Source organism: Rhineura floridana, chromosome 19 (assembly GCF_030035675.1).
Source record: "Rhineura floridana isolate rRhiFlo1 chromosome 19, rRhiFlo1.hap2, whole genome shotgun sequence".
In the NCBI taxonomy this organism is placed as follows: domain Eukaryota; kingdom Metazoa; phylum Chordata; class Lepidosauria; order Squamata; family Rhineuridae; genus Rhineura; species Rhineura floridana.
In genome coordinates, this window is record NC_084498.1 from 28450804 (window position 1) to 28472291 (window position 21488).

Sequence of the window (21488 nt, forward strand, 5' to 3'; positions counted from 1 at the left end):
GAGCTCACCGTCCAGACTTGGTGATAATCATCTCCGTTCCCACTTGGTGAAACTTCATCCAGAGGTCCATGTCCTCGAGCGTGACCATAATGGAGCTGTGATGAGAAGAGGTCTCCAAAGATTCAGGGAGAGTTTTTGTGTCTTGGACGGAAAGAAATGGCAGAATCAGACTTTGAGAAAACAATGAGTCGTCTTTTGGCATCTTAAAGGTTAACACATTTATTACGGTGTAAGCTGCCCTGGACCAGTCCATGAAAACCTTTGTTGTTGTTATATGCCTTCAAGTCGATTACGACTTATGGTGACCCTGTGAATCTTTTTTGGATACAGTCATAGGATTTTTATGGTAAGAGGTATTCAGAGGTGGTTTACCATTGCCTTCCTCTAAGCCTATGGCAGCCGGTATTCCCAGGTGATCTCCCATCCAAGTACTAACCAGGCCTGACCCGGCTTTGCTTCTGAGATCAGACGAGATCAGGCGTGTTTCAGGGTAGTATGGCCATAGGCATGAAAATTTTAGCCTGCCATAATGTCTTAGTCTTTGAGGTGTCACTAGACTCATTTGTTTTTGCTCCAACAGACTAACCCAGCTGGTACCATCTAGGCGTTGAGAAAAGCTTCCAAACTGGTCAAGCAGAGGGAGCCCCACAGCCCATTTTCCCTCCCCCTCCCAATCATTGTCCCCAGCAGAAAGCATGCTTTCTTCAGGCTCAGCCTCCCCCCCCCCACTAAGATTGATCTTACTGGCCACTGCTTGGCTTTTAAGGCTTAGCAGAGCTGTCCCCCCTTTTTTTGCTTTAAGCCCTGCAATATTACTTGGGTCTCCCATGGATGGGTAGGACCCAGAGGGATATGTGTGTGTGTGTGTATACAGTGAGCATCCCTAACATTTACCCTAGCATTTCTACTTTGCAAGCTGGAGAGAAACCGGGTGTGGGGCTTTCTTTGCTTATTCAGCTTCCATGAGAGAGGATTTGCTCTTAATGACAAGTAGCAAAACCAATTTTCACATAACACAGCTTCTTGCAGGCAACAAAAAAGGCAAAATCATTTGGTGCCCTTTGTCTTCTGCTTTGATCCAGTGAGAATGAATCACAGAAGTGACACCCAGTTTACTGGAGACTGGTAACGTCTCCTTGCCAGACCCGGCTCTGTCTTCTCTCACAGGGGCTTGAAAGCAGCCCACAACGTGGGGAAAATGAAAGGGGTGCCGAGGATGGCATTTGGAGCAGGCTCCATCTCTGCCAGGTAAGGGGTGTGTGTCACTGAGCACCTGGGCCACGGTGGAAGATTGAGGCTCCCTGCAAGCTGACTGGGGCAGGGGTGAGCGCTGGTGCCACAGCAAAAGCAGGAACAGAGATCCATGGCGGTGAGGGAGAGCCTGGAGTTCCATGAGCAGAGTGGATGCAGCTGCATGAGGTGATGAAGAAGACAGCAGCCGCAGCCGCTTCACCTCCAAACCCTTCCCATCATAGCACTGGGACGCTCAGATTCTTTCAAAAAGGAAATACGTGAGGGGCTCATGCCCCACCTGGCGCCCCCCCCCCACCGCGCTTGCTGCTGCCACAGTCCCTTGCCACCCTGGGCTCCTTCTAGGAAGAAGGGCAGGATATAAATTGAGTAAGCAAATAGATAAATAATAAAAAATCCTTTTACAAAAGGTGGGGTGTCAGCAAGGAAGTCAGACATCCTATCACTACTAATTTGGGGGAGAATCATTCTAAGGTTCTGTATAAATGGTATCTTACCCCCCCACACACTGCAACTGGTAGAGCTATTCTTGTGCTGAGAGCTCTTTGGGCACTTAATTAGGAAAAGCAGCATGCAAATTAAGTAATAATCATTAATAACAAAAATAAAAATCAGTATCTAACTGGAAGAATAGTTGTAAAGATGTCACAGCTAGCCATCAGCATCTTGTGGGGAGCACAGATCAGATCTTTTGGAGGGATGCTGTGGCATTCATGAAACTGATGACTTTGTATTTATTGCCCTTAACAGCACTGATATTTGACTCGGGTTACATAGCCAAGTTAGTTCATACTATGAGGTGATTAGGAAATTAGTTATAACAGTCCAGACTGGGAATTGCAATAAATAAATAAATGGAAGTGTCTTTCAGGAGCAACAACAGCGGGGCTAGCCCAAAAATGTATGGAATACACTCTCTTTATAAAATTAATAACTGGGAAGATAGGAAAGAAAGTAAAAGAATGACAAGCACATTCTGGAACACTTTTGTGATACTTTGAAACAACTGATTTAATCAAAATATTTTATTAATGCTTACTTTTGGAGGAATTAATTGTTTATGTATAAGATGTGAGACATTCTGTTTGGAGTGTATGTCAATGTCTCATAATTTTGTGGATAAATTCTAGTTCGATATGGTGTAAAATGAAAGCTGTAGAATAAATGATGGAAAATATAACATTGCTGGATATATCTGTCAATAAAAACTAGATAAAAATAAAAATTGCCCAAAATGTGGGTAACCTAAGCCACACACACGCTATTTATTTTCTAGGTTAAGCCCAAAACAACCCCCCCCCCAAACAGACTGGGGCAGTTATTGGGGCTACAGGCAATGGTCACCCTGCAGAGTTGGAAACGGGGGACATTCCTCACTACTCCACTGGAGTGTGGCCACTGGTTGACACTGGGAAGCATTTTACATGTGACCATCTTGGGGTGAAAGAGATTCAGTTACCACAGAAGGACCCAGGAGCTGGCTCTGAAAGCAGAGCTCAGGTCCTGGAAGGACGTGGATTTGCAGCAAGTGCCTCTGAGCTCCAGGACAGAAAGAAAAGTGGATCAAGTGTTCTTTCTGCCCACCAGGGAGCCCCAGGATGCAACAAGACTGCTGGGGTGAGGAGGCAGAATCAAGCTAGTTTGCTGGACGTTGCACAGGGCTTATGGAAGAAGGGAAGGCATTACAACTGGGCTGATCAGGTTTGCCTAAAGGCAGTCCTGCCCATCTGTGGGAAGAGGAGAGGGGGGCACTGAAAGAGCTGGCTGTTCATGCTCAGGTCCCAATCCAAGAGACCTCTCCTGTGCAAGCCATGCTGCAATGAAGGAAGCAATCCAAGAGCCCAGCAAGGCTCTCTTGCTCAGATCCACTCAAGCGGGACTCCAACTGGATCAGGCCCTCAGCCTATGCCTACAACTGTCCAGAAAGCAACTCCCACCAGGCAGGCAGAGCCTCTTCTTCCTGCCCTCCCTCCCTCCCTCCCTCAGGCGTAAGAAATACAAAAGAATAGACGCCTACCAGGCCCAGCTTGCATGTTCCTGGGTGCTCAAAGGAGCCAGAGAGATCCACCACTGCCCTCAGCGCATGGAAGTGTGCAGCTGTCCAGTTCCAAACCCAAAAGCAGAAGGGAGGGAGGAGGCTGCCCCCTTCCTGCTGGGCCGCCCCACGGCACAACTCAGCTCAGAGCCAAGGTGAGTTTCTGCCTTATGAAGGCTTAACCAGTGGGGAGGAGCCAGCCCTCCCCCCTCCCCCCAGTCCTTTGATGTCCAAAAGAAACAAAGAGAGGAAGGATCTGCAGCCTGCAGTGGTGGGGGCCAAAGAGTTGGGGGGGGAAGAGAGAGAATCAAAGTGGATCAACATGGCTTTGACACACTCCGGGAAAGTCAAAGCACCTCGATTTACTGCTAATGCCCTTTGAGACCAATCCTGGCAAGGTCCAACCAAGCGGACAGTCCCCTGCACAACACCCAAGGGCAGAGAGGAAGAAGTCACTGCCCTGGCTGGAAACAACAAGGGGAGCGTGTGCATGTGCCTGCCCCCCCATCTCTCCACTTGCCTTGGAAGGAGGAGGGAGGCTGCCTTCAGGGCCCTTTGGAACTCTGCACCCCACATTAAGTGGGTCCCGTGCTCCCTGGCCCCCTCTCTTCTGCCATGAGGCAAAGGGGCCCAGGGTGACCTGAGCAGCTGGGAAGGTCAGCGGCAGAGGGGGGGGTTGCTGCCACCCCCAGGGTGGAGTCCCCCAAGGCAAAGGGCACCCATCCCTCTTGGCACACGGACTGTCCACAAGCAGAGCGGAGCCATGGGATTGGGGCCAGAAGGTGCAAAGGGGGCTGGAGAAGCCTTAGGCTGAGAGTTGTTTCCAGGTCCCTACGGATGCCCCTTCCAGCCAGGCAGGACTTGAAGCCACAAGCTCACGCCCCGTCCTCAAGGAGAGCATTGCTGCTGCTTTGGCTAAGGCTCACTCCCCCCCAGAACTGGCTGTGTTTCACCATACCAGTTGCACAGCCTAGCATTAGGAGTGGGGTGGGTGCTTGACACCAATGGCATCATGTAAGGCCATTGAAGCAGCACTTTCCCCTTGCGCCAAACACTCACATTAACATGCTCCCCCCCCCATGCATTTTGTGTCCTGCACAGGACAAGCACATTATCCGCCTCCACAGAGGCTGGCCTCCTTGTCCCAAAGGTGAGGAGGAGGAGGCAGCGCCCATGCCCAGTGCCCTCCCCATGCCTACCGTGGCTTCTGGCCTGTAGAAATAAAACAGTAAGAAAGAGAAGAGGCGGAAGGTGAGAAGAAGCCTGTCTTTGCAGAGCCCCTGGTGTGAGGGGGGGGGACTCTTCTTGAAAATCAAAAGGAAGGCTCCTCTTTTCCTCCCTTCCTGGCTAGTTAGCAGCACAGAGGGAAGAGGGGAAACCCTTTTGCAGCCACTTGATGTCCTGGGAAGGAATGCAAAACTAGGAGCTCTTTCAAATGGGCCGCCTGTGGGGGGGTGGGGGGGCGGCTGCAGCGCTTCCTTTGCCCTCTGGGCCTCAGCATGGTGGCCCAGATCCAAGGCTACTCATGGGCTGGAGGTAGTGGGCAGGTAAGCCTGATTGAGATAGCAATCCTTGGCATGTTCACTTGTGAGTAAGCCCAACTGAAACCAGGCAGTCTCCAACTCAGTTCTACTCAGAGGAGACCCACTGAAATGAATGGATCGACCTTAATCATGTCCACCAACTTCAATGTGTCTACTCTGAGTAGGAGTTACTTCCAAGTAAATGCACCTTGGAAGGTGCTATTTGTCAGCTGCATCCAATGTACTAAGTTAAGCCTGATTTAGGCTGCAATTTCATTGTAAGCCGTCAGTGGGACTTACTTCCAAGCAAACCCACCAAGGATCCTGCTGTTTGTCAGTCACGACCAGCACATTTGGCTTCCGCTTCTGGGCCACAGGAGCTGGCTATCGTGCATCATGAATGGTGCCGTGCTGTGGAGCGTGCCAGCGGCCCCTGGGAGGCGTGGGGCTGGGGAAGCCTCTGGGGCCTTGCACTAGGGCCCTCTCGCTAGCTCTGGGGAGCGTGCCACTGTGCCCCCCCCCAGCACAACAGCACTTCATGGGATGAGGGAGAGACGCACATCCATTTCATCTCCCCCCCCCCGGCTCTCCCCCCCCTTTATTTTGGCAACAAGCCTGTCAGGCTTGGCGAGGGTGATGGGCCCATGACCACCACCCCCGGGGAGTGTTCTGCCCAAGGGGGGGATTTGAACCTGGATTCAGCACTCCAGCCCCCTCCCAGGATGCTGAGGGGGCCCGTTTGTGGCTCCAGTTGTGGCAGAAGGACCTGCTTGTGTGCCCCAGACAGGGGCAGCGAGAGACCCTTCAGACCCCACCCCACCCTCGGGAAGAGCTTTGTGCTATTAGAACTGGAGGGGGGTGGAGAGGAAGATATATTTCACAGTCCCTGAAGTTCTGAGGGGGAGGCAGGAGGCCCACAGGAGCATTCAGAAGACAGGTCAGCCCATTAGCGGCAGCTAAAGATTGCCCAGGGAGTTGGGGGGGCAATTTTACTTTCACACCAAAGAGTTTATTGGCAGCTCTCAAAGAGCTTCTAAATAGCTCTCAAGGGAGGAAAGAAAAGTGTCTGATAACAGTGGGGGGAGGGCAGTCATGGGCCCTGCAGCCCTGGGAACATTTGCCCTCTTTCCCAGCAGATGCAGAGGCTGGGAGGGTGCAGCGGTGGCAGCAAGCGGGCAGTGTGGGGGCGGCCCCCAAACCCAGCAGGCCCAGAGCACAGCAAGGCTGCAGCTGCCGGCAGGACCCCCTTCCTGAGAGCGACACCCAGGCCCACTTGGGCAGGGACCCTCTTTGTGTTTCACAGGCCCAGATGGCCCAAAGCAGCTCCAAAGGACATAGGAAGTGCCTCACAGTGGCCAACCAGATGCCCCAAATGGGAAGCCCCAAACCAGGACCCCCCGAGCACAGCCGCTCTTGGCTCAGGTCAAAATGGGTCCTTCATCAGCTCCGTGCAAACTACGGGAAAGATGGCAGCCCAACACTGGGGCCCAAGTGCCCCCCACCCGCCCCATGTGCAAAAACAGCTCTACACTGAAGTCTACCAAGCAGGGCCAGGGGCAGCAGGGCCAGGGGCAGCAATGCCGCCCAGCAACAGCCAGAGGCAGGCAGGGAGACAGGCAGAAGTCATCATGCAGTCTGGTCTGGGCACATGTCATCCGCCCAACAGCCTCATTCCCTCAGCCCCCGTGGGGGGCTCCAGGAGACAGGAACTCAATCCCCCCCTCCCACTCCCCTACTGCACGGCAACACCATGACGAACACAACCCCCGCCGCCACCCAGTCCTAGCAGAGGCGAGAGGGAGGGAGCCCAGGCCTTGAATCCACAGGGCAAATGCACAGAACCACCTGCTCCCCGGCAGCAGCAGCAGCAGCAGCAGGCAGCCACCACACAGGTCTTGGGGACATTACATGGATGCCAGGAGGAGTCCCCGCTTGGTGAAGGACATACAATTGCACAGAGTGCAATGGGGAGGGAAGGACTTCCCCATCCCAGACCGCTTGCTGCATGCAGGTCACCAGGATGACCTCACACTCCCCATCTGCCCCACGGCACGCCTTTTGCTGGTGGCCTGGGGAAATCCTGTTGGCATACCTCCATCCCCATCGACAGGGGCACTTCCAAAGGCCCCTCAGTGGCTCTAGGGCTGCACCCAGGGTTGATAAAAATCAATGATTTGATTTAAAAAACTGGACTTTTTTCAATTTAAATTTGGATTTCAATATTTTCTCAAAACAATTAAATTAAAGAAGAACCTAGGTCAAAGATATCATCATGAATACTAACTATACAACTTCTAATTATAGTCTATGAATATGTTAACAGCAGTTTATGGAGATGAGAGATAACCTGATCAGTCCTATTCTGCAGGTGATGTACATGAAGTACACTCTCTCTCTCTCTCTCTCTCTCTCTCAGCTTTGCCTCTCTCTAAGTGCAAAAATAGAGAAGGTCAGTGAACAAAGAATTTGGGGAGATGGAGCAGATCTGGAGGAGACCACTGACCGCTCTTAACAGCAGTAGCCTCTTCTGCAGCTATGAAGAGAATTTTTTCTTCCTTTGGACTAATTTATTCTACATCGAGAAATAAGTTGGGAACTGAAAAAGCAGGAAAGTTTGTATTTCGTTTCCAGACAATGAACAAAAATAAGAAGACTGAGTTAACTGTACACCCAATATTTTAAGTTTCTCAAGTTGACTTGGTTAAGTTGCCAAAATTTTATTTTTTAATGAACTTTACATTTATCAAAACTTGAAATGGTTAACCATTCAAAAATCCATGTGCACGTTTTGTTAATGTTGCTGTTTGTTGAAGAAAGCTAACCAGAAGAATAAACAATCTTATTAGTACAATTTAAAAGTCTGTTTGGTGGTGGTGATTCTGGCACATCATGGCAAAAATATAATGACGAACGGAACAGTTGGAGATGGTTCATGTCCTTGAATGACTTCATTCTGGTTTAGTACTAAAACAACCAAATTATCGCCCCATTTTTTTTGATGAAAATTAATCTGAAAATTCAGAATAATTGCTTAGTCTGTATTTTCTAAAGAAACCTACATCTCTGAATATGTATTAAGGTTATATTAAACAATAATGTACTTTTACTAAAAAATAATTAAATAGAAACCTCACTGTGATTTAAACTGTGATGTAAATCATTAAAATTAAGTCCTTCAGAGAAGCAATTTAAATCATGATTGAAATCAATTTGATTTAAATCAAATCAGCCCTGGCTGCACCCCAAGTCAAGTCTGGTTCACATCACAGCAAATTCCTGAACAAGCGAAGAGTGACAGGAAGAGTACAGGAGCCCATGCAGCGCTTCCCTTGAAGGGCAGCAAATGTGGGAAATTAGGAGAGGCTGGAAATGAAGTGGTGGGGAGCCTGGCCACGCCAAAGATCCTTCAGTGACCACTCTTGGTCAGAAATTGTGTGCCGGGAGGGAGAAGGAGAGGGGCTGTTTCTCATAGCCTTGAAGTCCCCCCTTTTATACCTGTCTGCTGAGTTATCTGCAGCCCCTTCCCTTTCAGGTGCTGATCCCACAACTTTCCCCTCTCCTGTCGCTAGCAGACTGAGTGGGGACGACACAAAGCCCAGCCTCTGGATCTCTCACTCGGAGAGGGATGGGGGAACTGTACTGCAAACACTTGCCCTGTTCACACACCCCACAGTAAATCACCAACAGACCATGTGCGTTTTTCATAGAAAGCAAACATGCTCACAAGAGATGTGCTCTCCTCCATTTCAGCTCAGTGCTAATCCTAACACCCTGATACAAATCTACGTTGCAGGCACATTTGAAATACTGTGTACAGTTTTGGTGGCGTGTGCGCGCACACACAGCAATCTCAGATAAGGAAGTCATAGAACTGGGAAGGGCGTAGACAAGGGCAACTACCCAGAACAAACAGCCTGTGGATCACGTTCCCTACAAAGAGAAGTTAAAGTATTTGGCTTCATACTTTAGAGGAAAAGGCCAGCAAGGGAGGTGGCCACAAGTGTCCAGTGTGGAGGCATCAGTAAGGAGCTCCCCCCCCCCCGCAAACTAGACTGCAGGGACACCCAGTTAGGGTGATGTGCAGCAAGGGGTACACATTCAACACATCATTAAGATTGCTAAGATGTTATGATGGTCGCTAAATTAGATGGTTGCAACTAAGGGCCAGGAGGTCTCTCAGTGGATCTTAGCCATGATGAGCCAAGTTGAGCCTCCCTGTAGAGAGGCACTCTATCTGACGGTGGAACAAAGATTTGAGGGCATGGTGTTGCCCCTGCAACTACACCCCCTCATTGCTTAGCGCTTTGAAGTGACATGTGGGGTTTTGTTCCTCACTGTCATTAGGGTTGGCTATTATGCTATTGTCCTGGATGTGAACACCAGGCTTTGGAGTAAAACAAAATACTCACAAGGCCCCCATTAACAGACAAATGGGCCTCATTACAGCTTTTGCCCAGCAACTGGTTCTCTTTGGATTTATTATCCCATTAAGTAGTGAAAGTACTTTGAGAAGAGATGGTGGTAGAAATACAAACCACTTACTCTCCACTCTCCTCCCTTGCCTTAGTTTCACAATCAATTCCCCCTTCTTTTTTCCAGACACAACCCATCAATGTGGTGTGGCTGGGAGGGAAATGGGCATCTTGCAGCTGAGGGGGGGGGCTCTCACAACACAACTCTGCCCTGAGAAGCTGCGAGGCTCCTTCTGGTCCAAGGGAGAGCTAGTATCCGGCAGGACTGCACACCTGCATACCACACATAAAAGCGGTGGGTGGCAGGGGGTGCGTGTGGCGGGGGATTCGCATCCCACAGGGAGGCAGGGAAGGCCTAGGACGGGGAGGCTCTTTCCCCACAAGTATTCCTAATGCTTCAGGATTTCTTTTTGGAGACCCTTCAAAACAGTTGCTTAAGAACTGAAGAAGAATCCTGCGGCAGTTGGATCAGGCCCAAGAGCGCCCATCTAGTCCAGCATAACCTCACAGTGGCCACCAGATGCCCATTCTGGGAAGCCCAAAGGGAAGCTCTTGTGCTCAAGCCCTCTTTCCCCACCTCTGTTGTCTGCATTCCATCTTTGGAAACAGAGTAGGGGGTCGGGGGGGTTCAGTCTGGTGGGATCTATGTTGTTTTTTTACTGGAACCGTAAGATCACTAGCTGAAGCCTGGTGTAAAATACCAAACTTTACAATTAAATAATTCTTCCCTCTGCACCCCCATAAAATAATTTTCCTGTTTCCCAGAAAACATAACAAGAAAATACAACCCATCCACTGAATAACAATCTTAATCAACAGAAAGGTTAAATAAGTATTGGGGGGGGGGAGGAGAGGGAGATAACCTGAAATCAAAAAGGCCACATATAGGAAGTGGAAAGGCGGCCAGGCCACAAAAGAAGAGTGCAGGCAGGTAGAACGGAACTGCAGGGATGGCGTCAGGAAGGCTAAAGCTGAGAATGAACTGAGGTTAGCAAGAGATGCCAAAAGCAACAAAAAAGCTTTCTTCAGGTACGTCCATAGTAAAAGGCAGAGAAAAGAAATGGTGGTTCAGCTACTCAATTGGATGGCAAAATGATAACAGATGACAAAGAAAAGCAGAAGTGCTCAATTCCTACTTTGGCTCAGGCTTCTCCCAAAAGCGGGTCTATGACCCTCCTGGGAAACGTGAAGTACAAGGTGAAAGGGCAGGATTGCAGCTTAAGATTGATAAACAAATAGTCAAGCAATTGTTCTGAATGAGGTCAAATCTCCAGGGCCCAATGAACTGCATCCTAGAGTATTGAAAGAACTGACTGAGGAACTCTCAGAACCACTTTTATCTTTGCGAAATCGTGGAGGATGGGTGAAGTGCCAGATGACTGGAGGACAGCTAGTGTTGTCCCTATCTTCAAAAAGGAGGAACCTGAAAACTACAGACCAGTCTGCCTGACCATCAGTCCCTGGGAAAATTCTGGAGCATATTATAAAGCAGTCAGTCTGTAAGCACCTTGAAAACAATGCAATGATTACTGGACGCCAACATGGATTTATCAAGAACAAATCCTGCCAGACTAACCTTATCTCATTTTTTGATTGGGTAATTTCCCTGGTAGACTGTGGGAATATTGTGGACATAATATATCTTGACTTCAGCAAAGCTTTGACAAAATGCCCCGTGACATTCTGATTAGCAAGCTAGCTGAATGTGCGCTGAATGGAACAACTATCAGGTGGATCCACAGTTGGCTCCAGAATTGTACTCAAAGAGTGCTTCTCAATGGTTCCTTCTCAATCTGGGGGGAGGTAATGAGCAGGAAACAGCAGAGCTCGGTCCTGGGCCCAATGCTCCTCAACATTTGATTAATGAGTTGGATGAGAAGGTGCATTCTATCAAATTTGCAGACAATATAAAATTGGAAGGGACAGCTAATATCTTGGAAGACAGAAACAAAATTCAAAATGATCTTGATAGGCTGGAGCATTGGGCTGAAAACAACAGAATGAAATTTGACAGGGGTAAGTGCAAAGTTCTACACCCAGCAAAAAAGAAACCAAATGCATAGTTGTAAAATGGGGGATACCTGGCTCAGCAATACTAGATGTGAGAAGGATCTTAGAATTGTTGTTGATCACAAGCTGAATATAAGCCAACAATGCAATGTGTCTGCAAAAAAGGCAAATGCTATTTTAGGCTGCATTAACAGAAGTATAGTTTCCAAATCACGTGAAGTATTAGTTCCTCTATATTTGGCATTGGTTAGGCCTCATCTTGTGTTCATTTCTGGACACCACACTTTAAGAAGGATGCAGACAAACTTGAACGGGTTCAGAGAAGGGCAACAAGAATGATCAGTGGATAGGAATTAAAGCCCTATGAGGAGAGACTGAAAGAACTGGGCATGTTTAGCCTTGAGAAGACTGAGGGGAGACATGATAGCACTCTTCAAGTACTTGAAAGGTTGCCACACAGAGGGCCAGGATCTCTTCTCGATCGTCCCAGAGTGCAGGACATGGAATAATGGGCTCAAGATACAGGAAGCCAGATTTTGCTGAACATCAGAAAAAACTGTTAGAGCAGTACGACAATTGAGCCAATTACCTAGGGAGGTGATGGGCTACCCAACACTGGGGGCATTCAAGAGGCAGCTGGACAGCCACCCATTGGGGATACTTTAACTGGGATTCCTGCACTGAGCAGGGGGTTGGACTGGATGGCCTTATAGGTCCCTTCCAACTCTACAATTCTATGATGACTGCCCCCTTTGCAGTGGGTGATTGTATCAGAAGGTGCTGAACATGTGCGTCTTCATGTGGATGGATGTGTGGATGACTGCAAGACAAAGAGGTTGCCTGTGGATTGCTGTGTGAACACACGTAATTGAACACACTTGTGAGATGTTAAGTGTGCAGCCAAGTGCAAGGAGGGCAAATCGAGTTACTACAAGAGGGGGGAGCAAACCAGGAGCAGAAAGAGGCGACCAAGGAAAGGATAAACCGCCCCTTCCCACTTGCGGCAATTTCTGGCCAGAATTTCACTTTGCATCTTGGCTTTCGTTAAACACTAGCACTAAATAAAGTAACAAATGAGGGTGAGGGTGTGTGTGTTACATACATATGCCACAGCGGGAACTGCTTTTAATTCGTTCAATACTTATTGATGCAGCAGACGCTGATGGCCAGGCTTCCCTTTAATGTGAGTTTTCTGAAGAGATGCTTGTAAAAGACACTCCTCCCTGGCCCTCTAACTGAGGCCTTTCAGACTCAAATATACAAGCCTCTAATTGCAGATATAAATCCTGGGAGTAGGCAGGGATGGCATTTACCTCACAAATGGAAAAATTAAAACAAGTGACTGTTAATCTCTTCACTGCAGAGGCAGCCATGCTGCAGAAAACCCTACAAAAAGCTTCTTAGCGCTACTTATCAATACAAGCTCTACATCTGGAACACAAATTTTAAAAACATGCTTTCAACCTCAAGACTGCATATTGCAAAACCAAAAAGTCCCACAACAGCCTCAGCTCTGATGGCAGAACCAGGTTCTAGATGGACAAGCAAGAGGACTGAGCCAGCGTGCGGAGGTTCAACCGCCCAGGCATGCAGCCGGTGCCAGGGCAACAGAGGATGGCTCGCTGCATGCGTCAGCCTGCAGAAGCCCGTTGTACAGATGTGTGGCCTGAAGTGTAGTACTAAATGACCAGGGAGGGCTTCAGTTGGGGCAGCTTTCCCAGTCACTTGCTACACATAAAGCTAATGATCCTACGTGGTGCTTAGGAATAATAGAAAGGTGAATCCCAGAGGCGATTCAGAGCATTTCCTTGTCAAAGTGGGAAATAGGATCAAAAATACTGGTACGGGACACTCGCACATCCACCGAAGGGGTGAGGGAAATTGCACATTAAGACACCCACTTTAACCTTCACATTGTGTAAGCAACACACGCTTTCTACTCTGGCACACCATGCTGACTTGCAACGTCATGCTACCTGCACTTACCTGGGAGTAGGTCTCGCTGAACCCAGTAGGATTTACTTCTGAGTAAGCATGCACAGCGTTGCACCGTTTGCCTTGAAGCACCTGTGCTTCCCCCCTTGGTCTAGCAACCTCAGGATTCTTCCTTTGCGGTAGCCTTTGGGCAAAACTGAAGCCAAGTTGTGGTGTGTCAACGTTTAATAAGAGACAGGGCTGCAAATTATAAACTCTTAATTCCAACCGCCAGCATCTTGCCAGGTTTATCTTCAGCTCAAGGTTAATCTTGTGAATGTTTATTCAAAAGTAAAACCAGCAAAGTTCCCCGCTTGCAATTTCTAAAGATGTAATTAATTGTAAAAAACAGAGCCAGGACTGACCCGTTCTTTTGCCTCACAATGATCTAGGCAGTTCAGATCCTGCTTGTGGGCTTCTTCCCTTTGGGCCATCTGGTTGGCCACTGTGTGGACAGGATGCGGGCTAGATGGGCCCCCTTTGGGCTGGTCCAGCAACCAGGCTCTTCTTAGGTGCTTTGGTCAATGGCTACAGCCACAGCGGCTGTGTACCAGCCCAGTACTGGAGGCAGTATGCAGGGGAATCTCAAGCAGGGACGGCTATGCTGTTGCACTGTGGTCCTGTTTGCTTGAGGGCTTCCCACTGGGGGAAGAAGAGGCTGGACTAGATGGCTCCCCCTGGGCCTGATCATCTCACCGTTACAGCAACTGCGATCTTGCCGGGTGCCGTTCTTCCTCCTCTTTCCCCCATAGACCATCCATCACTACCAACCTGCATCCTTCCCCCTAACCTCAAAGGACAGAGTCTGTGTACAGCAAGGGGCTGCTGCCCACAACATGCAGGGCAAAACAACTGGGCGTGAAGACCACAGGGAAGCGTATCAGCTCCACATGTGGATTTCTAAGTGCCTTAATTCATTCTCTTCTTAAATAGAAGATTTTTAAAGCTAATTGCATCAAATATGGGTGGGCCTTTCCCCCTGGGGGGGGGATGAGGGCAAATCTTTATGCCCCCCACTGTGGACAGTCTTCATCCACAGGAGGTCTCCTCACTTTTGGAGTCAGGCCATAGACTGAGCCTGCAGCGTAAGGGCAGCCCTCCTTCCCTGCCTCAACGAAGAGTCGGGAGGGGTGGTGGCTGCAAGGGCTACCTGCAGAGTCCGGCCTGGTCTGCTGCTGCAGCTTCTGCCCCCCTCCCCCCAAGAAAAGCCGAAGGGAGAGGCAAAGATTGAATTACTTCTTTGGAGAGGGAATAAAGATCTCAAAATCCTCCCCTAGGGCCAGAACCTGCTTTTCTTCTCCTGAATCTTCTAAGGGAGAACAGGATTTTGGACTCCCCAAAACAACTGAAAATTTAGTACCTGTGAAGTCTGCAGGAGAATATTCAAGAATTGTTACCTAAACCAAGCTTGAATTTGATCTGGTTTCTGATCCAGCTACCCAGGGGTGAAATAAAAAGCCCTCATTTGTCACTTCATCGTTGTAGGATGTAGGGGACCATTTCAATTATTTTTCAGGGTTGTGGTTTCATGGGGAAGAACTGTTCAAGTGAGACCCACGGCTCACTTAGGGGAACGACGGAAGGATACTCTGGCCCAGGCAGAGACTGATGCGACACTGTCCACCTCGGCATGCTTAGGGAGGAGCAGCATTTCTCTGTCTTCACTGGAATTCATCTCTCTCTCCGTTTGCAGAGACGCTCTCCCCTGAACACTGAAACTTTGCCTCCTCTAGAGAATGCGAGAGAAGAGAGAGAAGAGTAATCTGGGCAGGCAGAGAAGATGTGAGGAATTCAGGGGCTTGGGGAAATGTGTGCTCACTTTATTAGAAAAATGTGTATTTGTACAAAGCTTTGCACTGCACCATTTATTTAACCCTTACCCTCCCACCCCACCCAGCATGGCAAGCTCTTATGTGAAGCATGCTTAGTGCACAACTCGCCCCACTTTTAAGTGCAGGGTTTGCATTCATTATATTACAAAGTTAACATTCAGTAGAAAAAAATGCTTCATTTCCTTTATTTCCCTCATATAAATGTGACCAACTCCTACACAGAAACATAGAAAAACAAAACATAAACTCCTTTTTGTGTCATTCTGTAAAAAGCAGACATTACCAAAATGGTACTGAAATCTTTTTCTCAGTAAGACCAAAGATATCCTGTTGGCCTAAGCAGCCTGTCCAAGGACCCCTGAAGAGCTGTAAGATGGCCAGCAGTCTTTTCCATCTGGTGGTTTTAAGACAACACTGAGATAAATAAGCAATTGTTCTTCTGAAAGTAACAAGAGAGGCAGATCTCTCTCTGCTCAGCCACCTAGCCAAATTCTGCCTCCTGTAAAAGCCGCCAACTGAGAGAGGAGGAACTGAGGGAGGAGGTGCTGGGGGCTGTGAGGGCAGATTTGGCTGGGGAGGGGGCTGCCCAGAAACTGCTTGAGGAATTAAAGGCAACGGTAGAGACAGCACCGGGGAAGGTGGTAACTGATGGTGGCTGGCCATGATGCTGGAACGAGAAGCCAGAGGAAGGGAAGGAGGGAGGGGTCAGCCCTGCAGCGTCCATCAGACGTCCATGTAGTCATCCTCTTCATCAGTATCGCTCTCCAGGGAGGACTCTTGGCTTGAGGTCTCCACAATTTCCAGGGCTGGTTGGCAAAGACTCTCTTTCTTCACATTTGCTGCAGACTGGGCTGAAAGAATAGCAGACTGGCCCAGAAAAAGGAATATGTTTTTTTTTTTAATTAAAGTGGAAGATTTACGATTCCAAAACAGTTCCCTCCACGCCCAGAGTTTCATTAAACAAAGGTTTAATGCTGCATGTTTAAGGCCATGCTAGCCACCTCTTCATACTTGCAGAGGAAGACTGCAACCTCTCCTACTCTTCCAATACGAAGGATGGATGGGACTAATCACTGACTACAATAAAGATTTATTTTGTCTCTTAACAGGGTGCGCTATCAACCTGCTGACACTCAGGGCGGAAGGAGGGAGAAAGGGATTTTTCTAGGCCCCCACCATGGTTGCTTGCAAGGGGGCCTTGTAGGTGTCCCCCCTAGTCTGCCTGCTCAGCTGGACAGCCTGTTCGTTACCCCTGCCTTACCCAAGCAGGCAATGGACGCTTTGCTTTGGCTGGGAACCCACCCTCCCTCCCAGATCAAGAAGACAGCACTCAGCAAGCATGGATGAGGCCCTGCTTGGGAACAGAATTGCAAGGCTAACCCCCAAAAGTTGATGTGATCATGCTTATGTGCACCCCTTATGAGAACCCAAGGGGGAGGCAGAGGACTCTTGCCTGGACGTACCACTGCTGCAGAAACCCCTCTCCTCGCAGTCTGAACACACACGTGCCAACACCCCCCATCTGCCAAAGCCCCAGAAAGCCACACAAGGCTCCCACCCCCCTTCCCATCAGAACGCCCCCCCCAACAGTGTGACTCTAGCCGAAGGCAACTTTGCCTTGACAGGGCCCCGAGACCAGGATCACTCTCTCCCTCTCTGCCCCCAGGAAGTACCTTTAGCTTTTGTTTCGTTTCTTCCGAAATGCTGCCCTTGGGAGACAGGAGGGTGGGGGTTGGTGGGGTGACGGTGATCTCGGGGGGGAACTTGGTAACAGAAGAGGGGATGAAGAGCTTTGGCATGCTGGGCAGGACACGGTGGGGCTTCACTTGGCTGCTGTCGGCCTTGCCTGGCTGGCTGCCCAAGGGTTGCTGCGCTACAGAGCAGAGGTGAGCCTTCGAGCTGGAAGCTAAGAGAATGACACCCCCCCAAAGAAAGGTAAAGGGGAAAGTCAACTCGAGACATTCTCTGGGTAAACAGACATATCATCATCATAACGGAAAAGAATGTCTGCACAAGAGCAGAACCCGCAACAGGCAAACGTGAGCCCCGTGCAGTTTGCTCTGTAGATGAGGGGAGTAACTGGGAGGTGCGGTGGGAGGAGAGGGCTACTGCTTGAGGAAGGAAGACCACCTGCCGTGCGTGCACTCCTTCCTCCTCTCTGGGGCAACATCTTGAGGATCGACCCGACTCCTCTTCCCAACACAGCGCCCATCAGCATGGAGGGGGCCCATTGCAGCCCTTGCAGTCAAAACCACTTTCAGGTCAGACTTCCCCGGTCTCAGGAGGAAAGAATTTGCCCAGAGCTACAGCAGGCCAACAGAAGGCCTAAGCAGCCTGCCTTGTCCCAACGGGGCCTTTGGCTCACCTCGCTCAGCATTGCCCATGCTGGCTGGCAGCAACGGCTCTCCAGGGTTCTTCCCAGCCCCACCTGGGACTGGAGCTGGGACCTTCTGCATGCAAAGCGGGTGCTCTCGGTCATGAGCCCCATGGAAAGGGCATGGAGCGATGGGGACAAGGAGACAGACTTGGACGGGGGGAAGGTGCTGGTGACGTGCATTCAGACGCCACTGAGCTTGAAGGCTCCTGTGCCTCTGAGTGACAGCTTCACCCCAGGAGATCTGATGGCCACGGATGAGGCGCTGCCCGATCAGGACGTTGTCTCTCCACCTTCCCCTCACCCCGCCATTATCGCCACCATCCAGCCCTCCTCCAGAGGAGGAGGACCTTGCTGAAGTGGCCCAGAGCAGTATGACAATGGAACCAATGCCTAGGGATGTGTGGGCTCTCCACCCTGGAGGCATGCAAGAGGCAGCTGGGCAGCTACCTGTTGGGGACGCTTTAATTTGGATTTGCACTGAGCAGGGGGTTGGACTCAATGGCCTTATAGGCCCCTTCCAACTCTACAATTCCAGCCGCCCTCACCTCGAACACGTATGCTGTGGCCCTGGCAGGCTCAATGGGTTCCTGCTGCCTCTGTTAGGAGGAGCGCCTGCATGCGCGCATGCTCCCAACAGTGACACTTTTCTCTCAGAAGTAGGGAGCCTGCCCATCCTTTCTTAAGGCTGGTAAGGAGATGTTTAATTGGTGCGACAACATCTTAGTGCAGTGTAGTTGTGCCTAGCTATTCTTAGTAAAGATGCTGAATCCTGTGTAACCTGTAAGCTGGTTCATGAAGCGCTCTGCATTGAAAACTTCCATTAAATCTATTAAAGAAAAGCACAGCTTCATGTCTGCTTCTGACTTTGACTGGTTTGGTCAGGACACCCCCATGGAGCTATGGCAGCTCTTCCTGAGAGCTCAGCAGAAACGTGCCCTTCCACCTGTCAAATCGCTCTTTGCTGCAGGGAGGCTTCCTGCCCACCAAAGAAAGAAGCCTCCTCCTCCTTCTCCAAGAGTTGTCTCAGGGCTTGGAGGGAGAATGCAACACTTCCAATACCGACATGTGGAGGCTTTGTCAGGCTTTCCTTACCTCGGCCACAGCCCTGCCCTTCTGAGCTGGTGCTGGTCACAGGCTCCAGCCCCTCTGGCCAGGGCGTGGGGCTGGGTGAAGGGGCCACCGTCGCCATCTTCATTTGCTGGCAGAGGTGAGACTCTTGCTGCTGCTGCAAGCCTAGTCCTTCTAGAGGCCGGTCTAGCTTGCCTTCCTCCTCTTCCTCCTCCTCTTCCTCCTCCTCTGCATAAAAAAGATTGTCAAAGGTGACTCAGAAAGGGGGAGAGAGATTTCCCTCTCCGCACTGCTAATCCCGGAAATGAAATCCATGGGAAACACCACAAGTAGCAGAGCTTAAACACTGTGCAAACTTCATGCAGAGTATTTAAAAACGGGTATTTTTGGTGTGGCATACAAGAACATATCATCAACAGTGTAATCTAACACACGTACCACTCACAAGAAAATCCCACAGAGTTCAGTTGGGCTTAATCCCAGGTAAGCAGGAATATGACTGCCAGTTTATTATAGCAAAGCCAGCAGAAACTAGCTTCAGGGCACACTCCTGGCCCAGGACAGCCTGACCAAAGGGCGGGCACTGGGCTGCTGCTGCGGGCTCAAAGAAGCTGTGTAAATGCTGTGATTTTTCAGAGTGGTTCTTAGGGGCTGCTCTCCCAATTGTGCTATTGGTTTTGTATTGTCTCAATAAACTCTGTTCCTTGGAGCACCTTCAATTGACTGGAAAGTTTTTCCTTCCACAATAGAGACACAGACACAGTTACAATCGCATTGCTACCTCTGTCTCTCACTCAGAAGGGCAGCTAGAACACCCAAGAATGTCGCTGGATCAGGCCAAAGACGGCCCATACACCAGACTCCTGTTCCCAAGAGCGGCCAACCAGATGTCCCAAAGAGAAAAGGCCCACAAGCAGGACCAGAGTCCCGCCAGCAGTCTCCAGCCACTGGTGCCAGTGCCGCATACCCCCAGTACAGCAAAGCCATTGTCCCTAGGGGGTCCCCCATGCACAGTAGCCTTTAGGTGCGGATGTTGAAGAGGAAACGCAAGCTTCCGGCAGCACCCCAGCACCAAAACCCTTCTGGGCCAACGAGGAGCCCTTCAAGAGGTCTTCGCATGACTTCCCAGCAGTATTTGTACCACCATTTGGACGTGCCACCTCTGTCCTCCTGCCACATGACGCCTGCAGGGGCCACTTGCGGGCTATCCAGACTCAACAAATCTGGCTCTGGGCAGGCTCTCACTGGGATCCTCCTTGGCACGCTCATTCCCACTCACAGCTGGCAAAAATAATTTACAATTCTGCTGGAGGAGCAGCATAAAATGCAAAACAGAGTTTTGTCTCCCCATTTTCTAGCTCCCCTCCTCCATCCTGAAAGATGAGGCACCAGCTTTATTGCCTAATGACAGCTTGCCGTATGTGGCTTATCTTGCTAATTATTCACTGAGCCAGATTGTAACTTCTGCCACTCAGCCAGATCTGCTGGGCTTCGACTGAGTCACGAGCCTGGGCTGAACGCGGCTGCCTTCCTAGTGAGCTGCAGGCTGTCCTGTCTAATCAATGGATAAGGAAAGGGAGGCACATCAAGCAACTCAGCCTCGGGGCAACTGCATTTTATGAACTGAGATGCATCAAGTGGCGAGTTCATGTGTCAATTGCCACTTCCTCTTCAGCAAACACAGGGAGAGAGGTTTGGGGGATAAAACTGTAAAATAAATACTTTCCGTCCCACCACTGGGAGGACAACAGCTGCTTCTGACTTGACATTAGTTTACACACACACGTATTTAGTCCCTGTCAGTAGAGGAAGCCTGGAGCAGAGTTCTTTCTGCCTAAGGAGGGACTTTAGGTGTGGCAAAAGGACTTTGAAGGTGGCCTTCTGTGGGCCATGGCAAAAGGCCCCCATCCAGATTTGTTCCCCTTCCACCCACTGGGTGTTCGATGGGCTGCCACTCCCAGAGCAGACTGTGCTCTTCAAAGTCTACATGCTTCATTGCAGTAGGACTTGGACACTTGTGGGTGCTGTGTGTGCAGGCCTCAGTTTCCCAAGTCGACTGACCCCCATTCCCCCAATTGAAAGCTGCTCACAGAGTCCAAGGCACACAACACCCTCTCAGTGCCAGCAGCAGAAATGCCACCCGGTTCGTCATCTGCACTGCAATGGGGACGCTGATCCTGCGTCTTCCTGGCTACCAGAAGAACAGAACAGTTCTTGCTCCCAGGGAGAACCACGTACATATTATCATCCCCCAAAACATGCAAATTGGGGGGGGGAGGAGAGGCTTCCCTACATCAGGGTCTCCATAACCTAAAGGTCCGCTTTCAATGGGACCCACATCTTCTTCAGAAACAGAAACAAACCTCCCCCATATTCACTCTTAACTCTATTGTGAGATTTAAATGCCATGTGGGGGCCACTCCCAAATAGAGATGCAGGGACATTATGTGCTCTAGAGGAGGTGTGGGGAACCTCTGGCCTTCTAGACGCTGATGAACTACAACTTCCATCAGCCTCAGCAAGCACGGACAATGGCCAGGAATGATGGGAGTTGTAGTTCAGCAGCATCTGGAGGGCCAAAGGTCCCCCACATCTGCTCTAGAGTGAGAGTGCTGCAGTGTAAATGCTTCAAGCAAAAGCATGCAGCCAGAAGAAGGAGCCAACACAAGACCTACGTTATTCAGAATGCCACCACCTCCAAGCCTGGGGTGCAACACTCTGGGCTCTGCCAATACTTTTCTGAAGATAAAACAAAGCATTTTCTCCTTGGGAGCCCCTGGATTCTGAACTGGCAGATGGAATGGGCACACTCAAGGCGAGATCAGAGGCTCATTTCCTAGTGTTGTACAAAAAAGATTTCATTTACCAATTTTAAAAAATCCCTGAAAGAAATCCATTTCTCACGTGCAGCAATATTCACAACCTCCCTGGCAAAACAGGCCGCGG

The 21488-nt window shown here is 49.9% G+C and overlaps 2 protein-coding genes and 1 pseudogene across 13 annotated transcripts in view; all 3 read right to left on the bottom strand.

Moving 5' to 3' along the window:
- The window catches only part of LOC133373358 (T-box-containing protein TBX6L-like), a 25288-nt gene extending 10157 nt beyond the window's left edge, over positions 1–15131 (bottom strand). The window contains exons 1-4 of one of the 6 annotated variants that reach the window (XM_061602975.1): positions 14854–15131; positions 13278–13422; positions 3269–3549; positions 9–141 (exon numbers count right to left, since the gene is read on the bottom strand). In XM_061602975.1, the coding sequence (XP_061458959.1) occupies positions 9–141; positions 3269–3284 (149 nt within the window). In that variant the 5' untranslated portion in view covers positions 3285–3549; positions 13278–13422; positions 14854–15131. Of the gene's footprint in view, positions 1–8; positions 142–2290; positions 2422–3268; positions 3550–13277 lie in introns of those variants that run through there. The other 5 variants (XM_061602973.1, XM_061602974.1, XM_061602972.1 and 2 more) reach the window with 5 other exon arrangements.
- On the bottom strand, positions 388–507 carry LOC133373593 (5S ribosomal RNA; annotated as a pseudogene).
- Positions 15132–15266: 135 nt separating the features above from the next.
- The window catches only part of CABIN1 (calcineurin binding protein 1), a 74488-nt gene continuing 68266 nt past the window's right edge, over positions 15267–21488 (bottom strand). For all 7 annotated transcript variants that reach the window (XM_061602959.1, XM_061602958.1, XM_061602953.1 and 4 more), the window contains 3 exons: positions 18567–18770; positions 16771–17003; positions 15267–15964 (listed from right to left, as the gene is read on the bottom strand). In XM_061602959.1, the coding sequence (XP_061458943.1) occupies positions 15821–15964; positions 16771–17003; positions 18567–18770 (581 nt within the window). In that variant the 3' untranslated portion in view covers positions 15267–15820. The remainder of the gene's footprint in view (positions 15965–16770; positions 17004–18566; positions 18771–21488) is intronic.